The sequence below is a fragment of the Danio rerio genome, chromosome 6 (assembly GCF_049306965.1).
Source record: "Danio rerio strain Tuebingen ecotype United States chromosome 6, GRCz12tu, whole genome shotgun sequence".
In the NCBI taxonomy this organism is placed as follows: Eukaryota; Metazoa; Chordata; class Actinopteri; order Cypriniformes; family Danionidae; genus Danio; species Danio rerio.
The window spans coordinates 34,814,600-34,837,111 of record NC_133181.1 but is presented as its reverse complement, the minus strand read 5'-3'; the positions used below and the strand labels follow the sequence as shown (position 1 = coordinate 34,837,111).

Below are 22,512 nucleotides of genomic sequence, written 5' to 3'. Positions count from 1 at the left end.
CGATTCTTCTATCAAGTGATTAATTTATGCACAAATACCCAAAATAATTTACCACAAATAAAATAAAATAAAAAGAATCAATAAACTATGAATAATTTTACTGCCATTGTCTGAACAATTTCCAATAATGTAATCCATAAAAACTACCTTTATCTGGTAAGAAGAACACAATCTTATTCAATGTACTACAGATTATATTTGAGAAAAGAAATGCATTTTATACAGGAATACTTTCAGATTTTCATACAACAGAATAACAGATTGCACATTTTGCAAGTATTTGGTTTAATAAAATAAATTAATAAAATCATTCCAACCTTATAATTCAACTAGGCCTAGTGTACTATTATTGGCGCATGATCTTAAAACATATGTACATTCCTAAAAAAATATGTGTAAAGTATCTTACAAAAGCGAACACACGTTATTATGTTGGACATATAGGCCTACTTTAGATTAGTCAATATGCTGCTTTTATAGCAGTGCAGATTTATTGTCCTCTAAAAAATAACTATTATTGTCGCCATATCTGACCAGAGTGACCACAATTTTGATGATTTTCAGGTTCCAATATTATAATAAAGAAAAACGGGGACAGTATTTATTTATTTAGGTTTATGGGCCCTCTATTATTATACCTACTAATTATTAAAATATTTTCAGTATTTAATACCATTTAACAAAAACTGCACTGTACAAACATACAGGGCCGGCGCGTCCAGAGAGGCAACCTAGGCGGCCGCCTAGGGCGGCAGAATACAGAGGGCGGCGTCCCCGACACAACCCTCACCTCTCCCGCCCTCAGTTATATCCGCGTCTAGGGCGGCGTTTGCGACACTACCCTCACCACCCGCGCCCTCGGTTATATCCGCGTCTAGGGCTGCATCCGCGACACTACCCTCACCACCCGCGCCCTCAGTTATATCCGTGTCTAGGGCGCCGTCTGCGACACTACCATCACCACTCGCGCCCTCAATTATGTCCGCGTCTAGGGCGGCAGAATAGGGAGGGCGGCGTCCCTCGGCATCCCCCCCCCCCCCCTGGAGATCAAGCAGCGGCTGTGGGAGAAGCTGGACCAGCCTGTACTGCTGGAGACCGTGCAGCCTGATGGACGTGTGGTCATCAAGGAGAGCAGGTCCGGTTCCAGCATCCCTCCTCAAATCATGGTGAACATCAGCAAAGAGCTGCAGCCCAAGGAGCCCAGAAGGAAGAAGCCCAGGCACTGAGTCATCTATAGTGCCAGATGAAGGATCAAGGGCACGTATGTACTTATTGTATATATTGTATAATTGTATATATTGTATATAGTTCTAGAACAAGTTTACAATACATCAAGTTTGACATTTCATTCAAGTTTTCATCACATTGAATGTTTTACTGATTGTCAGTGCTGGTGATATTCAGCTCCTGGGTTCTTTTGGATGATTTGCCGGATGTTGGCAGGTGTTTAGCAAGTTTTTTTAGGCAGTGTCCTGCGCGTTGTTGGTCTCCTCTGAGTGGTTTTTGGCACATTAGTGGTTGTTAGTGTTGGCTGGTGGGTAAGGGTAGGTTAGGGTCCCTCACATGGTCTGCAGCTTGCCGTGCTGTGAGGGCTTGTGTGCATCAGTGATGCTGAGAGCTATGCCACTGGTACTTCACAGCTATCGGTAGGGTCACCCATAGTGGACAGGTCTCAGCTGAGATGCCCGACCAACACAAACCTCCTGATTCTGGACTGCAGAATCTAAAACAGCTTATGAAAAAACGTAGTTAATTTATTCCCCTCCCCTTTTTAAAAGATGAAGCGGTATTTCTCGCCTTAGCCTTACGTTTCCACCCACCTATTTTAATGCTCATTTTGGAGATGCGCATAAAAACAATTGATGGAAACGTCATGATGCACATAACTTTGGAAAATACACATAAAAAACACTCATATAGTCTAAAATAAAATCTGACAAGTGTCTGTAACCAGTGAAAATAGGGTGCGGCTCCTTTAAGAGAGATGTGTGTATGTAAGAAGCACATGTGCACAGGACCGATTTTTCTTTTTCTCTGATGCTCGGATTAAGTTATTTTCTGTAATATAAAAGTGACACTGTTGACAGAAGAATAAAGCACAAGACATGGGATGCGACCTGTGTGAGCCTTGATTGATTTTTCTGCTGCTACATGAGTTAGGCGAGCTCTCCTATATTTTTTTAACTCAACGCGTAACACGATGTCTTTCACATATATTCGGAATATGCACGTGTAAGTAACATGAATCGTTCCCATATCTTTTGTGAGTTCATTATCTGAGATGTAGAACGCATGAAAAGCTGCCGATAGAGAGACACGCAGGCACTGGTGAAGAGTGTGTGAGTGTGTGTGTGTTTACAGCAGTTTGACTGATACATATGAATTTGTAGCTTAATCGTTAGCGGTGCCAAACAGCATTTCCCATTGTTTACATTTTTACTACAGCATACCATTAATACTAGACACTGTGCATGTCATAATCAATTTTAACAAATAAAAACACAGGTTGTGGCTTAGAGTTCACAGCCTCTGCTTGTTGGAGCTGCTCCATCGTTGAGGAGATTTTAACCGAATCCAGCACTGAACTGGGAGAGATTCTGGAAGCTGTGTTTTGTCAAATCATGCTTGCTATGTATTTTATAATTCTCCGGAACATAAGTAATATTGAACTGTAAGCACTTCTGCCTTTGTGTCGTGTCCTTTGGAAGTTCACATACAGAAACAGAAAAAGCTCTGTGAAAATAGCAGCGGATATCTTTTGGAGATACTGTTGTCCTAAAAACTGAAAAATTCTGAAAAATAAAATAAAAATAAATAAAATATGAAATAAATAAAAAATCCTACACATACCTTAGGAATGGTATTACAGAAAATGTTGACGGTTTTAAAATGTTGACTTTTCCAAACCGCGGAACACCTTGAAAACGGTTATCGTCCCATAGTGGAAGTAGGGCTTTTCAGAAATGCTAGATGAAACGCCAGTGTGGACGTGGATCGTTTTTTGTTCTAAAATGCTATTTTAAAACTAAGACGTATTGATGTAAACAGGGCCTAAGTGTGAATTTTTCACGAGCGGGTTGCTGCTGTGATGGGGGCGGAGCGGAGTATTGCGATGCCGGCTCAGCATTGTGATGTCCATCAGCGATGTCTAAAAATGAGGAGTAAAAAATGTATTGTATTTACTTATTTATGCAATTTATGAAAAAAAAATCTAATAATTTTTGTCTTGTTTCTAGTCCAAATATCTATATTTTAAAGCAAAAATATAATTTTTTATGATGTACCCCACTAGCAGATCATTTTGTTCATTTTAACTTATTTCTTCTAAAGGTGAAAACAAAACAATATTCTTACTTGATCCAATCTTAATTTTTAGATATATAAAAAAATGAGATTAGAAAAAAAAATTTTAAACCAACAATACAGTGAAAATGCAACATCACTTCAACAACTCATAGAAAATAGCGGATGGTGTATTAGTGCATTAATCATTGAGGTAAAGTTGCTTTTCAATTCACACATCTGATTCGTACTTTGCTATTTAAGTAAAGCAGAATTTAAAAATGGTTATTTAACATGGAAATTGTGCTAAAGTTGTTTTAAAGTCACATTTAGATGCGATTTCAGACAAACAACATTCGCATTTCATTGACTGTGAACAATGTTGTACGTTGATAATCATTGGCTGCTAATATTGAAATTTGAAAAAAAAAAAAACTTTTCTGAAATTATATTACCCCAGTGTATTAATCCATCATACCATACCAGCTATTTATGAGAAGCCCTCTTTTATAGCCTGAGTGGATAGATGACCACCAGGGAATGCAATGAAACTGTTTATCTATCTCTGAAGCGCAATAACAACCCTACGAATGGATCGGCAGACATTGTTTTTGCTGAGCTTCTCGGCATCGCCCACTTCACAGGAATGCGCCACTTCACTTGTAAAGAAACGCAGACGCTCGGACGTGCTTGCGGTCAGTGCTGTGACTTCATACTGGAATATGTGCTCAAACTTTTTAATTCTGCCAAAATATATATTATATAACGAAATCAATTGGGAACCAACATATAATTTGAAGGGCCTTAGTTTTTAATATATATATATATATATATATATATATATAGCCTATATATATATATATATAGCCTATATATATATATATATATATATATATATATATATATATATATATATATATATATATATATATATATATATATATATATATATATACACACACACACACACACACACACGGTTATATACAATTAATATTATATATATATATATATATATATATATATATATATATATATATATATATATAAACTATAATATTAACTTATATATGTGCATAACAGCAGAGCCATCAAATGTAATAAGATTGTTTTTTTCTTTTTTTTTTCTTTTTTTTGGTCACCAAATTCTTGTACTCTCTTTTAATTCCCTAAAACCACTGCGTTGTCCACATTCTTTTTGGTGATGTTTAGTCTCCTCAGCTTCTCACTGTAGCAACTGATTTTTTTTTTTTACTTAAAAATGACCAGTAACAGAAATACAGCAGAGGGTCATTAAATATGATAAGGCTATTTTATAATCAAATAATTCTGATACTCCTTATTTTTTACTCACACCGGCCCAGAAGCCACATGACCACATACCACAAGCTTCTTTTAGTATTGTTACAAACCCGTAATAAGCACCAACATGTGTCGACCAAAGGTTTTTTAACCAGGCCTTTGAAATATCTACATTCAAAAGTACGCGTCTGAAGCATAGGTCTGAAGGGAGAATGGGAAATACCGCGAGACCGAACGAGATCGCCACTTCCTCAAAATGTAAACAGAAATAGCTGCAGTGGGTTCTTCAGTATAACAAGACATGTAAGCAGGTATAGCATAAAGTTGTTGTACATTTAATAATATTTTAGATAGACTTTTAAAAATTAAAGTTTGCATTTACGCTGCGGTTACTTGTAACGTTTTTTTAAATGTTTAAGCTTACTTACAAGCTTACTAACTAGCATGCTAGCCACCAGTCTTATGAACTATTTTTAAAGTTAACGTTAGTTTCCCAGTGCTTTAATGCTGTTGTTTTTCTATTTAACTTTCTAATTTTCATATATTTTTTCATATGTGAGTAAATAAGATCTTTCTGTATGCGATATAACATGTTTGGCTCGTATTGAAAACTTCTTGTAGAAACTTAGTCTGTTACGTGCTGTGATGGGTTTTGCTCCGTGGCTGAAAAAATGGAGACTAAAGGGACCGACGAGGTGGAGACACTGAAGTCCAAATTCATGTCAGCATGGCACAGTGTGAAATACAGTATGTAATAACATATCTCACGTGTTACTAAGATGTTATAATGCTAGTAGTCCTTTCATCTTTCATCGTCTTTTAAAGTCACAAAATCATGACACGCAATGTGCACGTGACTAACGTTAATCTTGAATTTTTTCAAGGCTGGGCTCTAAAGTCAAAAACTGCTTTTAGCCGTAATTCTCCTGTATTCTTGTTGGGAAAATGCTACCACTTCAAGGTTGTGGGTAAGTTGTTTTACAGTTAATATTTACACCAATTTCATAACTAGTCATAGGTTTTTGAGCTTATGGTCATTTTTAATTTAGTATATTTCTGTCTGTTTCCTTTTTAATTAAATAGCTGGTATCTGGTTTATCCTAAAATAATCTATCTGTTTCCTCAGATGATGAAAACCCTACTGAGAGCACAGCTGAGGCATTAGATGACGATGTTGTCACAGGCAATGTTGATGAATTTCGAAAGGATTTCACCTCTCGAGTTTGGCTGACCTATCGAGAAGAGTTTCCTGCTCTTCCGGGCTCCAGCTTCACTTCAGACTGTGGCTGGGGTTGTACACTCCGAGCGGGGCAGATGATATTGGCACAGGCACTCTTGCTTCACATCTTGGGTAGAGGTGAGATCAGGCCAACAGTGAATAAGTTGGGATGGAGGGATGCCCACTTTTTCAATGAAGCTTATGGGGAGAATATAATAAAAAATATCTAATAATAAATTAGTTAAAGGAGAGATATTACATTTTGGTGATATTCTTAAATTACATTGACATTTTATTTATACACACAACCGTAGAAAGCATACTGCATGCAAGTAATTTTTTTTTTTTTTGTAATAAAATGGAAAAAAAAGTAATATGAGTAAAATAATGTTCTATCTTCAATAAACATAAAATATATATTAATGTAAAAATAAACTATATACTTATTCTTGCTTGTGTTTGTATTAAGAGAATGTAAAACAATAACTAAGAATACAAAGTACATTTTTAATTATTTTAAATTATTAAAAACTTGCTGACAAATTATTGGCTCAGTAGAAAGATTTATATTAGTATTATTATTATATTAGTATTTTAGTATTATATTAGTATTTTAGTGTTCCACAGAAAGATCTGATTTACTCCATAAAACCTTTTATCACTTGTTTTTATGCAGCATTTTAATGCTTAAAACTAGTATTTTTAGTGTATATATTGTATTATAGTGTTTGTGTATATATACAAATGATTTATGAATGATTTATTTTCACAAATCATTGCTTCTTGCTGTAGACACTGGCTGCCTATCACTTATGATCCTCCTTGTTCTTAGCGCAGCCTTTGACACTGTGGATCACTCCATATTGCTTTCACAAATGAAAACAGTCTTTGGTATCACGCTCTTAAGTGGTTTGCATCATTCCTTTGTAACCGCTCGCAGTTTATCGACAAGGGAGGACCTAAATCTAACACAGGCTCTGGCAAATTTGGCATCCCTCAAGGATGCCCCCTACTCTTTTTCCAAGTATATTTTATCACTTGGTCATCTCCTGGACTCCCTAGGTCTGAAGTACCACCTTTATGCTGATGACACTTAGACATACGTTCACTCCAAACCTGGCAATCTTTCAGCTGTTACACACTTGGAACACTGTATTTTGGAGATAAAAGATAGATGTCTCAAAAAGTTCTGTGCCTGAACACTAACACGACAGAGGTTATGGTTATTTGTTCTTCCAACCAACTACATAAAACTAAACCTCTTAAAATTAACCCGGATGGCTCCTTCATGGAGGTTCAGGCCAAACTTAAGAACTTGGTGGTAATATTGGACTTCATTTTTTCATTTCAAAAACATTTCAAGAATCCACCCCATGCTGTCCTTTTTTGAAGCAGAAAAACTGATTAAAACATTTTTTTTTCCCGCCTGTACGACTGCAATGCCTTATTAGCAGGCGTTTCCAAAAGTAACATCAATAAACTACAATACGTTCAAAACTCAGCTGGCAAAATTCTGACGGAGAACAAAATCAGAGATCACATTACTCAGGTTTTGGAATCACTCCATTGATTACCAGTCAAATTCCATATCGATTTTAAAATTCTCATGCTCACATACAAGGCCCTGCATGGTCTAGCTACACATTATATGTCTGAACTTTTAACACGGTACTCCACTTCACGTGACCTCTGTTACTCTGGTCTTTTAACAGTCCCCTCCACTCGTCTGCATTCTATGGGTAACCAGGCTTTCTCTTCCCTAGCTCTGAGGTTCTGGAACTCTCTCCCCTATGACATTAGACATGCTGAATCTTTTAGATTGTTTAAATCATCCTTGAAAACTCACTACTTTACACTCGTCTATTTGTGAGGTTATTTTACGTTTCTAGATATTTATATGTTTTATCGATTTTTATTGTTATATTTTGAATGTTACAATTTTACTGTTACTCTAAACTGTTTTTATATTTGTATCTTTTTTGTGTTAAGTGCATTAAGAAATAAGTTTTAAAGGTGTTATATAAAAAAATTATTATGATTATTATTATAGGTCTCATACTTAATTCCTGGAGGGCCGCAGCTTTGTACAGTTTTGCTCCAACCCTAATCAAACACCTGATCCAACTTATCAAGGTGTTGACAACTTGGCTGCGGACTTGCGTTTTTGTTGAGACCGGTCTTGCCAGGTCACATCGGAAGAAGGAACTGAGGAGACCGCTAGAACAGAGAGCACGTCCTGTGAGATATGAGATGCTGCGTTCCTCCTGATGGTCACATGACTATCACGCATCTTTAACCAAAAATTATTTAAACATTACAGCATTCATACAACGATTTATTGTTGTCCTCCGTTTCACAATATGTACTATGCTTAAAGACTTTACAAATATACGTTGCACAATAAAATAAATACAAATAAGTTATATCTCTGAATTATGAAATCTATATTAAATGCTGCGCTTCCCACCTCCAGTCGCTTTGACTTCTGGGACTTCTGGAGGGAGTACGGTGCTCAAGTCTGCATTCATGCATTCTCGATATCAGAATACATCCGAGAAGTTTCACGCGCCCTCTGTTCTTTTGGTCTTGAGTATTGGAACTAAACTTTGGCAGCTGATGATGACGTTACACGAGGACACAAGATTGTTAAAGAACGCATAATGAGAAACAGCCCTAGAGACTATTAAGCAGGTGTGAGTTGGAGGTGGTTGGAGCTAAACTTAAAGCTAAAACTAAAGTTCGACACCATTGATTTATGGCTTCTTTGATTAAAAAAATAACAATTATTACAAATTTTGGATCGGCAGTGAATATAAAAAAGTGATGTACAATTGTAATTATTTTTTAAGTCTATATAGATTATGGTGTTATTAGAGGTGAAGTTAGCTGTATATATTTAGATATATAATCATAACTATTTTTTTTCACATAATAGCTGATTGATGTCCAAAGATGTTCTGTTGCTTAAAAGTAATTAGCCAAAGTTTTAAACCTTTTCATGTCCTCATTTACATAATAAAATTCTGTATTAATGTTTCATTTCAGGGGTCGGGTATTTCAGTGTCAGAGGTTGTCACACTAATGAATTAGCTCTGCTATGATTGACGGAGGGCACTTTTGTGTAATATGGTGAACAGGCCGCGACATTTTCCAGTTTAATGCCTTCATTCAAAAAACAACATTGATGTGTCATTCAGAGCCCACACCTTTAATGAAATATGTCATTATAGAAATATCTGTCTATAAAAAGGGGTTAATGGCTAATAAAATATACTTATTGGCCAATTACAGGCCTTGACACTCAGCAAGGTCATTACCTAATGGCCAGGAGCAGCACCTTTATGACCCTCAGCACTTCCACCTCCACCGTTTCAGACACCCACTCTGTTTGTGAGAATAAAATGTAGTAAAAGTGAAATACTGACTACGCTGAATTTAATAATTGGACTTTTGTTCATAAAGGCACTATCTATTTAAAAGTCAAATTTGGAAATGTCTGTCAGAAATATCTAGGACAAACTTACAGGACTTCTGAAAGACTTTTTGATCAAGTGAACCATATGGTTATGATTTATGTGGTAAATGACAAAAAAAAAGATGATGATTAAGAGAACGGCTATTTATTAACACATTTTAAACAGTGAAGACAAATTAAGATTTAAATTGTATATATTTTGCACTGTATGTATATTACTTATTTTTATTATTATTATTGTTTTAAAAATTGTGTGTCATCAGACTGGAAGTGGTCAGAAGCATTGTCCCTGGAGCCCTTGGATACAGAGACGTGGACCAGCAGTGCCGCTCGGAGACTCGTGGCCACATTAGAGGCTTCCATTCAGGGGGAACGAGCACAAGCCTCTCAGCCTCTCTGTCCTGTTCAAGGAGAAGCTGAGGAGGCCGACTCTTACCTGAAAGAGACATATCATCGTACCATTGTATCCTGGTTTGGGGATGGACCCTCAGCACAGCTGGGCATCTACAAATTAGTGGAGCTAGGAATGACTTCCGGAAAACAGGCAGGAGATTGGTATGGCCCAGCAGTGGTAGCACACATACTGAGGTAATTACTGGAAAATATTATTTATATATTGCTATTTTTTCTTTTTTTTATAAGGCTTTTATGTCACCCATTGCCCATTATGATAAATGTTAATTAAGCCGTATCTCTTTTTCTTTTTTCAGAAAAGCTGTTGATGAGGCAGTTGATGCAATGCTGAAAGGCATTCGTGTTTATGTAGCACAGGACTGCACAGGTATGGACAATTTAAACACTTTTGCAGAAATGCAAATATGATTTACTGATTTGCAATATTAAAGAGATAGTTCACTTACAACTCTCATCCTTCACCTTTTTAAATATTTTTGAAAAAAGCTGGAAAACCTGTAACCATTGACTTCAATAGTTTTTGCTTTTTTTACTATAGAAGTCAATGGTTTTCAGTTTTCTTCAAAATATCTTCTTTCAACCTTTAATCTTCTTTCAACAGAATAAAGAAACTCGTTAGATTTAAAACCACTTGGGGAGAAAAAAAAATATATATTTAAATATTTGGATGAACTCTCCTTTTAAAGAAAAATTCTAATAAGTTTTAATTTGAAAGGAAATTTTACATATTTATCTCCAAAATGCAGCTTTGTACGGTTTATTTATAAACTAATTTCTAAGAGGATCACACATTATGCACCAATCAGATGAATCCTAACTTACTATAAACAACCAGAGTTTCTCACCTCAGTCATCTTCGTCTTGAAGAATCCCCCCTTCTACCCTTACTCCTCCTTCCTTTTCCAGATAGGGTGGCATGGCGGCTCAGTGGTTAGCACCAGGGCTTTATATTAACGCCAAATGTGGGTAGATTTTAGCTGTAGCGGGTTAGACAGCCACCTCCACTAGCCACTTTGGCTGGTTGAAAATGAATTTTAAATTGTAGTTTTCTTAAAAGCAGTGTTTGACAATAAGGATGGCCCGATATTCGTGCAAATGCGGTCTTAGAATCTAGAAGCAGCATGACTGACGAATATAATTTTGTTCGTGTGGGCAAAAGAAAGCCGGTTGAATACCGAATGAGAGGATAATCACTCGCAGCAACAGCTGATGTGATGTGCGCGACTGTTTAAAACATGTGCGCGCTCCCGTTTCCTTGCTTGAAACAACCGTGCCAGGAAACGCAACTGGTGTGATTGGATCTTTTTCAAATAGACTAGACAAAAAGTCATGTTCATGCACCCACAGGCCTGCTGCTTTCAAGAGCTCCAGATTGGTCTTTTTTTAAGCAGCACTGGTTGTTTTTGATTTAACCATTATTTAACCAGGATATAGGACATTAACTTCCCATTTATGTTTAGTTAACTGGTGTCAACTGTTTTTGTTTTTTTAAAGAAATGTTTAGTTAAGTAAAAAGTATAGCATACAGCTATATTTAGCTTGTTTTGACATTATTTAAAATTTGTGGCTAAGAAAAAAATATTTATTTGTTTTTAATGCAGTCAGGGATAAATTTGGTAAATCCTTTGAGCTCTGAAAAGCCATGTGAACTGAAAACTAATTGTAAAACAACACTATAAAACCATGACCCATGTGCTCATGCTTACAGAGCAAGTTCTTACACAACATACACAGAAAGTAAGGAGGCATGTGGACATTCCACAAAGCCTGAATCAAGAAACTGTGGCTAGTGAAAATGGCGAGTGGTTAGTAATGCTAGAAAACTACTAGGCACACTGGCTGGTGATCAAAAAAGTTAATGTCAAGCCCTGGTTAGCACTGTTTACTAGGCCAGTCGGTGATTCTGTGTGGTGTCTGCATGTTCTCCCCATGCTTGCTTGGGTTTTCCACAGGTTCCCCTGTTCTTCCCATCGTCCAAAGACATGCAATATAAGTAAATTGACAAATCCACAGTAACATCATAGACAAACTCTTAGTCAGCTATCTCAAATAACAATTCCTAACTCATTAACCAAAACAAGCAGGGGAGGTCTCGAGACTTACCTTTGCTCAAACTCCCCTCTCACCCTTTAAATGGGAGGGAGCCCCAGGCTCGAGGATATTCTGAGCTTATGTACAAAAGTGATTTTATTTATGCTTTTAACTTTTAAGAACACAAAAGTATTAAAATATGGGTTAAATAAAGTTTTTTTTTTTTCAATCAAACAAAATCCATATTCTGTACTGTTCTAATTAAATATATATATAAAAGAATTTAGGAAAAAAGTTATGTAAAATAATAATGTATTTATTATTTTAACTTATACATTTACATTTAAAATGTGTTGCAATGCTATAAAATTATGCTTGTTCTTAAGTTGTTAGGTATAGAAACATTTGTTATACTGACATTTTAAAAATATAAGTATTTAAACCACATTGTAATGTTTTTTTTTTTTTTAATACAAATTTACAAACGTAATTTTGGACCAAACTATATGTATAGTTTTTATATTTTTCTCTTTAAAGGAAAAAAGTCTTTAAAGGAGTGTCAACAATATATTTATATGAACAACAGCACTGTATAAAAGTATGGGGTCAGTTTAATTAAAGACATTAACACATTTATTCAGCCAAATGCATTTATAGGAAGCATTAATTGATCAAAATTGACCATAAAGACACATTTAAAAAACTTATTTTTTTTTTGATAAATGATGTTCTTAAATAAGAATAAATACTTTCAGCTTATGCAGAGACTGGCACAGTGATACTAAAATTTATCATGCCTAAATGTTTAAGTACTAGTGTATCTAAATACCATTGAAAAGCTCTGCAAATATCACCATTACAGCTGAATCATCTATTGTAAGGCTACCAGTGCAATTAAATTTACCAACAGCTGGATTTATCTCACTTGACAGAGAGAGCAGAGCAGACAAAGGCCATGTTGTTGACCTCTTGTTATTGATTGTCTGCAGTGTACAGTGCTGATGTTATTGATAGCCATTCAACGCGGACAGAAAGCCACAGTGATCCTCAGGGACTCGATTCTGGAGCTTCACCTGATAGTAGAGCTGTTGTTATCCTCATTCCTGTGAGACTGGGTGGAGAGAAGATCAACCCAGAATACTTAAACTTTGTCAAGGTGAGGCTTTGAAAAGCAGCATTTTACCCAATGGAGAAAAAGGAGCAATATTTGCTAAAGATGTGGCAATATTCTTATCTTAACAGCTCTTTTTCTTGTTTTTACAGAGCATTTTAAGCTTAGAGTACTGTATCGGCATCATTGGTGGAAAACCGAAACAGGCTTACTATTTTGTTGGATTTCAAGGTTAGTCTTTTAGTCAAAAATCAAAAGCTAGGATTCTATAAAAAGATGTGAATTAGACTTGTATGCAAAACTGGAATATTGCATAAAAGATATGTGAATAAAGTTTCGACAGTAGTTTTGTCTGGTTCTTGTATCTGATTGGCTGATAGCTGTGCGATATTCTGTAAAAGTACTCATGCACGCTTGTGTAGGACTCTGCCCACATAGAGTCGCAAGCAGTCGAATAAAATTGATACAGTTTAAGAAATATTGCAGCTGTTGGACAACATAATGTACTTTTCAGGCTTTTTTAGGCAAGAATGCAGTTTATTCATAAAGATAGTGCCTATTTAAACATATTTATAATTTCGGTGATTCAATGCAATGGTGGCCATCAGCATGCGGAGCAAAGAAATTGATGGTTTACTGCCACAAGATGGTGACAGAGACCGCTTGGGAAGAAAAAACTGATGGTATTTCATGCTGTTCAGTCTTATAATCTTAAAATGTCAGCAAAATCACCTGTTTTGTCATGATTTTAGAGATTACACTAAAGAATCATTCAAATACTAGCTCTAAAGTGACGTTGGTGAAGTAGCAACGATTTCTGTTGTTTTGACCGTCAGCTGCGAATGAATGACGGAAGAAAGTAGTTGCTTGTAGAAAAGGATATTTGAGTTTCATTTGTATATACACAATTATGCCATTGCACTGTTGTATAAATGCAATATCACACTAAGCAGTGTGATATGGCCATATATTGTCACTGGTGGGGCACTAAAGCCTGATTTATACTTCTGCGTCAAGTAACCGGCATAACCCACGCCGCATGCAACGCGCGTGGCTGTGCATTTATACTTCTGCGCACTGTCTCTGTTGGTCTGCATTAACACTTCCGAAACGCTAGTTGGCAGTGAGGTGTTAATGCTCCTCTGTGTCGAGTTTCTTCGCTGCTTTTTTGCTTTTCCTAAACACTTCTGGGATGTACAAGTGGCTCAAACTCGTTTTGAGGCAGGAACCGGCGGACGTGCAGCAACTTTAACTGTGAGGTAAACACAAAACAAAACTTTCCATCCGGAGCTCCTTCACGGGACTCCACACTTGTAAACAATCGCTACATTGGGTTCGCGCCTTTCGCGCGGCTCTCGGTCCCGCCCCGACTTGTCAGCGCTACCAAGCCGACCAATCACAGAGCTTGCGCTTCGCATTGTTGCGACGTGTAGTTACATTTTTTGAGAGGTGCACGTCAGTGACGGCCACGGCGAAGGGCTATGCGTCAGCGCCGTAGCATACGCCAGTGTTTGACGCAGAAGTATAAATCAGCCTTAAGATACTCATCCTGCAGCCTATACAGCCATATCGCACTGCTACTCATGGGATATTGCTAATTTAGTTCATGCCCTTTTTTCCTTATTGAATAGAAAGTTTATCCTACTCAGTTAAATCTCAGATAAGTCTTTTTATGCATATTTTGTAAATAAATGTATGCGCATCTAAACGTTTACTAAATAAGCATATTTATGCAATCTTCCAAAATGCGCAAAAATAAGTGGCTCAAAACATAGCTATTGTAGCTAGTTTATAAGAGAGAAAGTAAATGAATGCATGTAAAGAGAAGGCCAACACCATCAGAGAAGCTTAATTTGTTTTTACCGCACCCTTCAAAAACGCTACACCATTTATCATGTAATAGCAGGATTTCTGCATTCCCATAAGCAGCTTGCATGGATTTCAGAGTTACCCAGAGTAGCCCAATCTCCATCACCTTCAGTAGCCACTGGAAACCTTCAGTTGTATATGTTGGTAGTCAATATTTATGCATTTACATTTTAGCAATTTGAAATGCACTCTGCGATGATGTCTAAATGACAAGCAATACATTCTCCCTGCCATCTCCAAGAGGTCGTCCGCATTCATCATATGCAAATGATCTAATATAATTGCGTGTTTGTAAAAGTAATTTCTCCACAGCAAAATTAAATGACAGCCCCCTTTGAGGCATAAAGGATGTGCTTGTGCAACCAGATTCGATTATGCGGCGTTTAATACATTCGAATTTAGGAAGAACCCCCCACCTTAAAAAATAAAAAAATCTCATGTTTGATTGTTTGAAACCTAACCGAGGTGGGTGACTTTGAGCTGCTCTGCATAGAAATTGGCCAAGGATATGCATTATAATAATCACTGTGTTTTTTGAATAACTTGTCTTTTGTTTTGTCCTTGCAGATGACAGCTTGATTTACATGGATCCTCATTACTGTCAGTCTTTTGTGGATGTCAGCACAAGCGATTTCCCTCTGCAGGTAATGTGGAATTACAAAAAGCTGACCGGCGCACAGTGATGTGAATTTAATAGTTTCTGTACTTAAGGGTATGAATCTGAAAGTAGACCTCCACACTCAATTATCGAACACAAGAGATTTACACATCGCTCTGTACTTTGTATCAGCTCCAACGTGTTTTATATAGCTTCGGCGATTTTATATTTCAGCATCATAACTTATTTTTACGTTTTTTTTTGTGCGCTGTGGAAAGTGGCTTGGCGAAAGGCAGAAATATTAGGCCATACTTTTAGCTCAGCTGTCCAAGCCTTTCAGATCTCGGGCAGAATTCAACATTTGTCAAAAAATGTGTCAAAAAGTGGAATCTTTTATTTCTGCAATTTGAACGTTTCACATGAACGCACATCGATCATTCGGAACCGCACTGGCTGATCGGTTTAACACACCTATTACTGTTTAGATGGACATTATGGATGAAAATTTATAGGTTATGCTTCTGATGTGCATATGGATCACTGTGATTTCACAAACATGGGAAACAGGTGGCTTTGTGTGACTCATTTCAATTGATATCTTATCTTTTTGTTTCCATCTTCAAAGTCGTTTCATTGCCCATCACCAAAGAAAATGTCTTTCAGTAAAATGGACCCGAGCTGTACGATTGGATTCTACTCAAAAAGTGTTGAACACTTTGAAAAAATTGCCAATGAACTGTCAAAGGTGAGAAAACTTCAGCAAAATGTTTTAACATTAATATTGTTTTGATAAGCCGATTTGTTTTACATCAAAAATTTGTCAGAATAAGACAAAAATAAGAACATGAATGCATTATATTGTGAGGACTTTATTGTAAAGTGTAAAGACACCTTAATTAAGGCGACTAAGTATTAATATAGACTATTTTGAGGGATGTAAACAAAAACAATGGTTTTTCTGTTATTTCTGCTATTTGTTCTTTTTTATTGCTTCTGAGAAACCAGAAAGCTTCACATATTGATAAATAATGTTATGATAGCTGTTTTAACATTAAGTTATGATTGAATTACCTATTTTTACAGTGATGAAATAGTTTGATAACAAGCAGGAAATGTTTATAGGCCAATGACATCACCACATTGAAATGGTCTATATATGATATATTATTAAGAGTCTATATCAGAGATGCTCAAACTAGTGCCCAAAGTTGACCCCCAGTAACCTTCGATTTGACCTGCCATACATTAGAATTAAATCTTTAAATTAAATACTGTAAATAAATCAGATTTAGTTTAAATGTACACACCTGGTGGATAGAGGACAATGCAGAGACTTTGGTGATCAAATCAAGGCAATGGCAGGTTCTGCTTGACTAGCATATTCAACTCCACTGTTATTTTTTTATTGCAATAATTTATGATTTTAAAAGTTATACTGCATTAGGTAATATAATTAGTAATGTTTTTTTTATTGATTTTTAAATATTATTAAATAAATTTGGAAATTACCCCTGGCAACTTTAATGTAATATAGTTGGTATATTTATTAGTATGGTATATTTACCTTCGACCCCCAGCTCATAATGATATTTGGTTTTTGGCCCTTTATATGAAATGTTTGGGCACCCATGGTCTATATTATGTATTAATTATATATTATACTGTATATTTTAAATATGTCCAACAAAGGAAGAATTCAAAGACTGAAGACTAAGTATTAATTTAGATATTTTTATATTAAATATTTATACATTATTAAGAATCCATTTTTATGTATATGTTTATATATTATATATTTTTAAAAATATGTTCATCAAATAAAGAATCAGTCATGACTGAATGAAGTCATGACTGCTAAAAATTCAGCTTTACACTAATTTATTTATTCTTTAATCTATTTCAATACAGGAACGAATTATACTTAAAAAAAACTATTTTATTTTAATATAGCTTAAAGAAAAGGGTTAAGATAAAACACAAAAAATCAACCCTTTAGCTGTAAATGTCAGTTATTTACATTTGTCAGCAGGTGGCAGCATTTATCTATGTAACTTAAGATCTGGGACTTCTGTTTCCAGCAGAGCATACACAGTGAGGGGCAGATATTGTGTGTTATAACAGAATCTGCTATCTGCCTTTTTAATTTAGAAAAATCTCAAGTTGAACTGTGTTTATTATTGTGCCAGATTCTGCAACCCTCGTCGAAAGAGAAGTACCCTGCATTCACCATAATGAAAGGCCATGGGAAGGATTATGAACTTTCGATTGCTGTAGAAAAGCGAGAATGGCCTTTCATCAGGGACGCAAGGAAAGCAGGCACAACATCAGGAGACTTTGTGCTGCTTTAATGCTTAAAACTGGTAACCAAAAAAGCAAGTGATACACCATAAATCAGAACTGCATGGGTCTAAACTATTAGACTCCTGTTCTCATGTTTTTTTTTTTTTTTTTAGAAAGGACATTTTACAAAAATCTACAAGCAGTGCCTGCTCTAGAATCACAGATTTTAGACCATTTAACTGAACACTGATACTGATGCGAACACCTCTGGATCTTGCAAGCAAAGTTGAACACGGAAATTACCCTGCAAACATTTCAGCATGTTCATTTACTCTAATAGATACCGGGGGTCAATATGTTTATTTTTTTAACAAGGAGTTCTTTATGTTGTTAGGTACATGTAGATAACTATTTTTTAAACTAAAAATCAAATGTATAGTCTCATTTTTGAAACACATAAATGAAATCACAGAATTTACATTTTATTTTGGTATGTTTTATGTTACATTAACTGAAGGTATAACGTGCCTTTATAAGTGAGTAGAAAACACTGTATAGCATATAACTAAATCAGAACCTAATTCATTTTTAAATGATATTTAGCAGTGGACATTAAAAAGCTGCTTCTACCATATTTTTATGAAAAATTTTAAGAATTGAGCATTGATTTGTCCAGAAACTGTTTGATATTACATAAGTTAATTTACAATTACATTTAGTCATTTAGCAGATGCTTTTGTTCAAAGTGACTTACAATTGAGAGGGCATTCAGCGATTCAACAAGAAGAAGCAATACAAAAAATAAGTGCTAATTATACACAGGTACTGTTAATGCTCAGAGAATTAAGTGCTTGGCTTAGAAAGGATGCGTGTGCTTTTTAATAGAAACAAAACTGTTTCTTCAGGTGGTTTATGAAACCCACTCACCTTCGAAAAAGCATTTTTTAGAGATATGGAGTGATTGTAAGAAAGTGCAAGACTGGTGCAAGTGTTGGTTAGTGAGAGATGGGTGTGTTTTCTGTTGGTGGTTTGTCAAGCCCACTCACCTGTGTAAAGCACATTTAGTATTCTATAATGTTCAGAGGTTGCCGTGTCAATTAATGTCAGTTAACAACATTACTCGTATAATGCCGATATGTGAAACAATAGTTTCAAAACTGCAGAGATCTTTTTAGTTTTTTTGGAGCTTACTTTATTTTTTTATGGTGTAATGGAAATCATAAATTAGGATGAATGGAGTAATTTATTATTAAACTATGCCTTATTTAATTAATAGGCATCTATTTAATAACATTGTCAATGTGACTGTATTGTACTGCAAATAATATCTTGCTTATTTGTATAGAAACACTTTTGAACCAAAGTACTGAGCATTGAACAGAACGCCAGTGAAGTGAATAACCACAATCATTTTGTGTTTGTTAATTAATTTCACCGTTTGCCAGTTTTAAGTGTTTGCAAATTACCGCGATGTATTTCAGTGTCATACTTCTGTTGCACAATGAATATTTCAGTTTAATAACTGTCGATTCAGAAATGTACAATAAAGCTAACATGACTAAAAACAACACTTTTAGTTTGTACTTGATCTTGCATCCTTTAATGACCAGCACAAATGTGTTATTGAGCTATTTTCGATCTATTAACTCATCTTTCCCAGCAAATGTACATGACATGCATTTCGCCAAATGGAACAAATCTGTATCTGGCGATTACGCCATTTTTCTGGGAGAAAGAAAATATCTTTGTGTTGGGCTCAATGTTGCCATGGTCAATTCCTGTTTCTGTTCCGTTTGAGCAATGCTTGTGCTATTTTCATGTTAAATACAAATTCTTATATTAATAAGGTCATAACCTTCAATTATGGGGTCCGGTTAGGGGAACAAGTTACCCTTCTGTGAGACCAAGCAGAATAAATCCTCGCCTGTCTCAGCACTGGATGTCGTGAAGACTGAAGCAGCGAAGCACAATACGCCTATCGTCTCAGTGTTTTCCAGTGTCTGTGATCAGTAAATTCATGCTGGGCTGAATTTAGGAAACGAGGCATTGAGGAAAGGAAGTTTGTGACATTAAGGGGTGAAGCAACATGCCAGCCTTTCTGTCAGTGTTACATGAAAGGGGGCTTGTGCTGGAAGGCATGACGGTTTTGAGGAGACTTTGTGTTCTAGTCTTATTTATGATGCTCCCTGTATGAATATTTGATTAATGAGTCATGTTCTCCAAGAGGGAAATGTTGTATCCCAGCAGCGTATCACTCTGTTCTAGCACAGCTGCCAATAGAGGCATTGAGTCCGGCAGATTCCTTCAAATCTAATCTGCTCCGGCGAGCGAATTCCACAGATGAAAGAAGCGGAACTCTATGAGAGGCTTCGTTCTGCAGGCAATTTGGAATTGAATAAAGTTTTCTCTCTTCTCGCTCTTTTTGATATGCGTTTTGACAAGAACGGATATGACATATGTTTTTTGCTGCAGGCTGTAATGAAGAAACGGCACAAACATCCATTTTGAACTGACCATCAACAATCAGTTCAGTGTTTTTTTATTTCTTAATGTCATTTCTAAGACCAGCTCTTGGGGAAGGCCAAGCAACATTAGGACACAAACTTTCATTCACTTCAGATGGAAATAGACAGACATTAGCTATATTTACACTTAATTACACAGACTTGGTGTTGGGGAAAGTTTTTCGTCTTTAAAAGGAATGAAGACACTGACACAAAGTACATCTGATTTGAGGTGACAAACAGAATGCATGCTTGCAGTTGGATGGATGGACAGATGGATAGAAAGATAAATGGATGCAAATCAAATGGAGGAGATGGATGGATAGAATGAACTACTGATTATGGATGAGTATCTAGATAAATATAAGATGGATAAAAGACTGAGCAAACAATATTTGCCTTGATGGTTGGATGAATCAATGATTGACAGAATGAATGATGGACAGTATGAATGGATAATGATAAATAAAGAGATGAATAGAATGAAAAAAGGATGGCTAGATGGATAAAGAATAAACAGCTGATGTAGAAATGGACAGAGGGAATGAATGGTGAGTCAATAATCAATAGAACAATTTATGATTGATGAATAAAATGAAAAAATGATGTCTTATGGATAGAACAGATAAACAAATGGACTAATGAATGAATGAAACGATGGATGAATGAACAGAATAAACAGTTAATGTAAAATGGATGAAAAAGGGCAGGCAGACAGGCAGGCAGATAGATGGATGGATGGATGGATGGATGGATGGATGGATGGATAGATAGATAGATAGATAGATAGATAGATAGATAGATAGATAGATAGATAGATAGATAGATAGATAGATAGATAGATAGATAGATAGATAGATAGATAGAACATTTGATGGAGAAATGGACATATGGGAGGATGGATGACTTATGGTTAGAACAGATAAACTAGACTGAATAAACAAATGAATGAAATGAGGGAATGGATGGATAGATGAAGAGAATAAACAGTTGATGTAAAAATTGACAGATGGTATGGATGGATGACATGGATAGAACAGATTAACAAATGTACAAATGAATGGATGAAATGATGAATGGATGGATGGACAGAATTAACAGTTGATGTAAAAATGGACAGATGGTATGGATGGATCAATAATTAATAACGATAGATGAATAAAATGAAAAAAGGATGGATGGATGGATGGATGGATGAAAAGTGTAAACAGCTGATGTAGAAATGGACAGAAGGAACGAATGGGGAATGGATCAATGATCAATAGAAAAATTAATGATTGATAAATGAATAGAATGAAAAAATAAATTAGATAGATAGATAGATAGATAGATAGATAGATAGATAGATAGATAGATAGATAGATAGATAGATAGATAGATAGATAGATAGATAGATAGATAGATAGATAGATAGATAGATAGATCAACAATTGATGATGAATTTATAGATAAATGATGGATAAAACAAATGAGCAATAAATAGACGATACGATTAAAAAGGGATAGATATAGACAGACATGGTAGATAACGCATGCATAGCGTGTACATTGCCTACATGAGACAATTAGAGACTACTTTACTGATGAGCTTGTACACATACATGGGACTTGCACCACCAATAGTAAATGATGACAACTATCACTGTCTGGTTTACTGTTCCTTCACCGGTGCCAATGCTCACAAGTGTTTACCGCCATCCATATGACCACTACACACTTAGTACTGATGTATCACATTTCCTTCACATATAAATTCTCACTGACTGACAGACAGAAGTGTGCATTAGTGTTTGTAAGAGGAGGAGAGTGTTTCTGTGCAGCAGTGTTGGCCGTCCTGCACCAGGTCCCCTACTGGAATGCTGGGAATCTTCAAACAGGTACCTGAATTCTCATCCTGGTGTTATAGGAGCAGAGTTAAAAATATCTGCTATTTAAAGTCAAATCTACTGCACGTGTGTTTGCATGTCTGTCTGTCTGCATATCTGGAGTGCTTCTTCAAAACAATCTTAGTTTGCCATGACCAAGTTGCTACCTTCACTGACATTGATTATTATCTATGTTTTCTTAAGTCATAAAAGTGTCTTGTTATAAGCCCCAGTAACAATCCAGGTTTTTTTTCCAGTAAATATTTACCGTAAATGTTACTGTATTTACTTTTTGCATTTCACTGATTAACATGCATTTTTGTAACTAAGTTTACCAAACTGTAAAAAGATGAATTGATCAAATATGCAGAATATTATCATTTAGAACAAGGGTGCCCAAACATGGTCCTGGAGGGCTGATTTCCTTTAGATTTTAGCTCCAACTTGCCTTAACACACCTGCACGGATGTTTCTAGAGCTTAATTAGTTAGCCTGGGTGTGTCTGAATAGGGTTGGAACTAAACTTTGCAGGACACAGGCCCTCCAGGACAGTTTGAACACC

The 22,512-nt window shown here is 35.8% G+C and overlaps 1 protein-coding gene across 12 annotated transcripts; it reads left to right on the top strand.

Moving 5' to 3' along the window:
- The first annotated feature begins 277 nt into the window (after positions 1–277).
- On the top strand, positions 278–19,149 carry atg4c (autophagy related 4C, cysteine peptidase). 12 transcript variants are annotated; one of them, XM_073952795.1, is made up of 12 exons: positions 403–1,261; positions 5,206–5,331; positions 5,469–5,552; positions 5,711–5,941; positions 9,542–9,866; positions 9,989–10,059; positions 12,713–12,879; positions 12,987–13,065; positions 15,271–15,347; positions 15,927–16,046; positions 17,488–17,661; positions 17,755–19,149. In XM_073952795.1, exons 2-11 carry the CDS (start codon positions 5,256–5,258, stop codon positions 17,647–17,649), a joined length of 1,392 nt encoding a protein of 463 aa, XP_073808896.1. In that variant the 5' UTR covers positions 403–1,261; positions 5,206–5,255; the 3' UTR covers positions 17,650–17,661; positions 17,755–19,149.
- The last annotated feature ends 3,363 nt before the right edge of the window (positions 19,150–22,512 follow it).

Bases quoted from the DNA above. Each gene is read 5' to 3' on its own strand.
- atg4c (XM_073952794.1), top strand. From the start codon at position 5,256: ATGGAGACTAAAGGGACCGACGAGGTGGAGACACTGAAGTCCAAATTC. The intron at 10,060-12,712 runs GTATGGACAATT...GATTGTCTGCAG, and splicing joins TGTAGCACAGGACTGCACAG to TGTACAGTGCTGATGTTATT. The intron at 16,047-17,487 runs GTGAGAAAACTT...TTATTGTGCCAG, and splicing joins TTGCCAATGAACTGTCAAAG to ATTCTGCAACCCTCGTCGAA.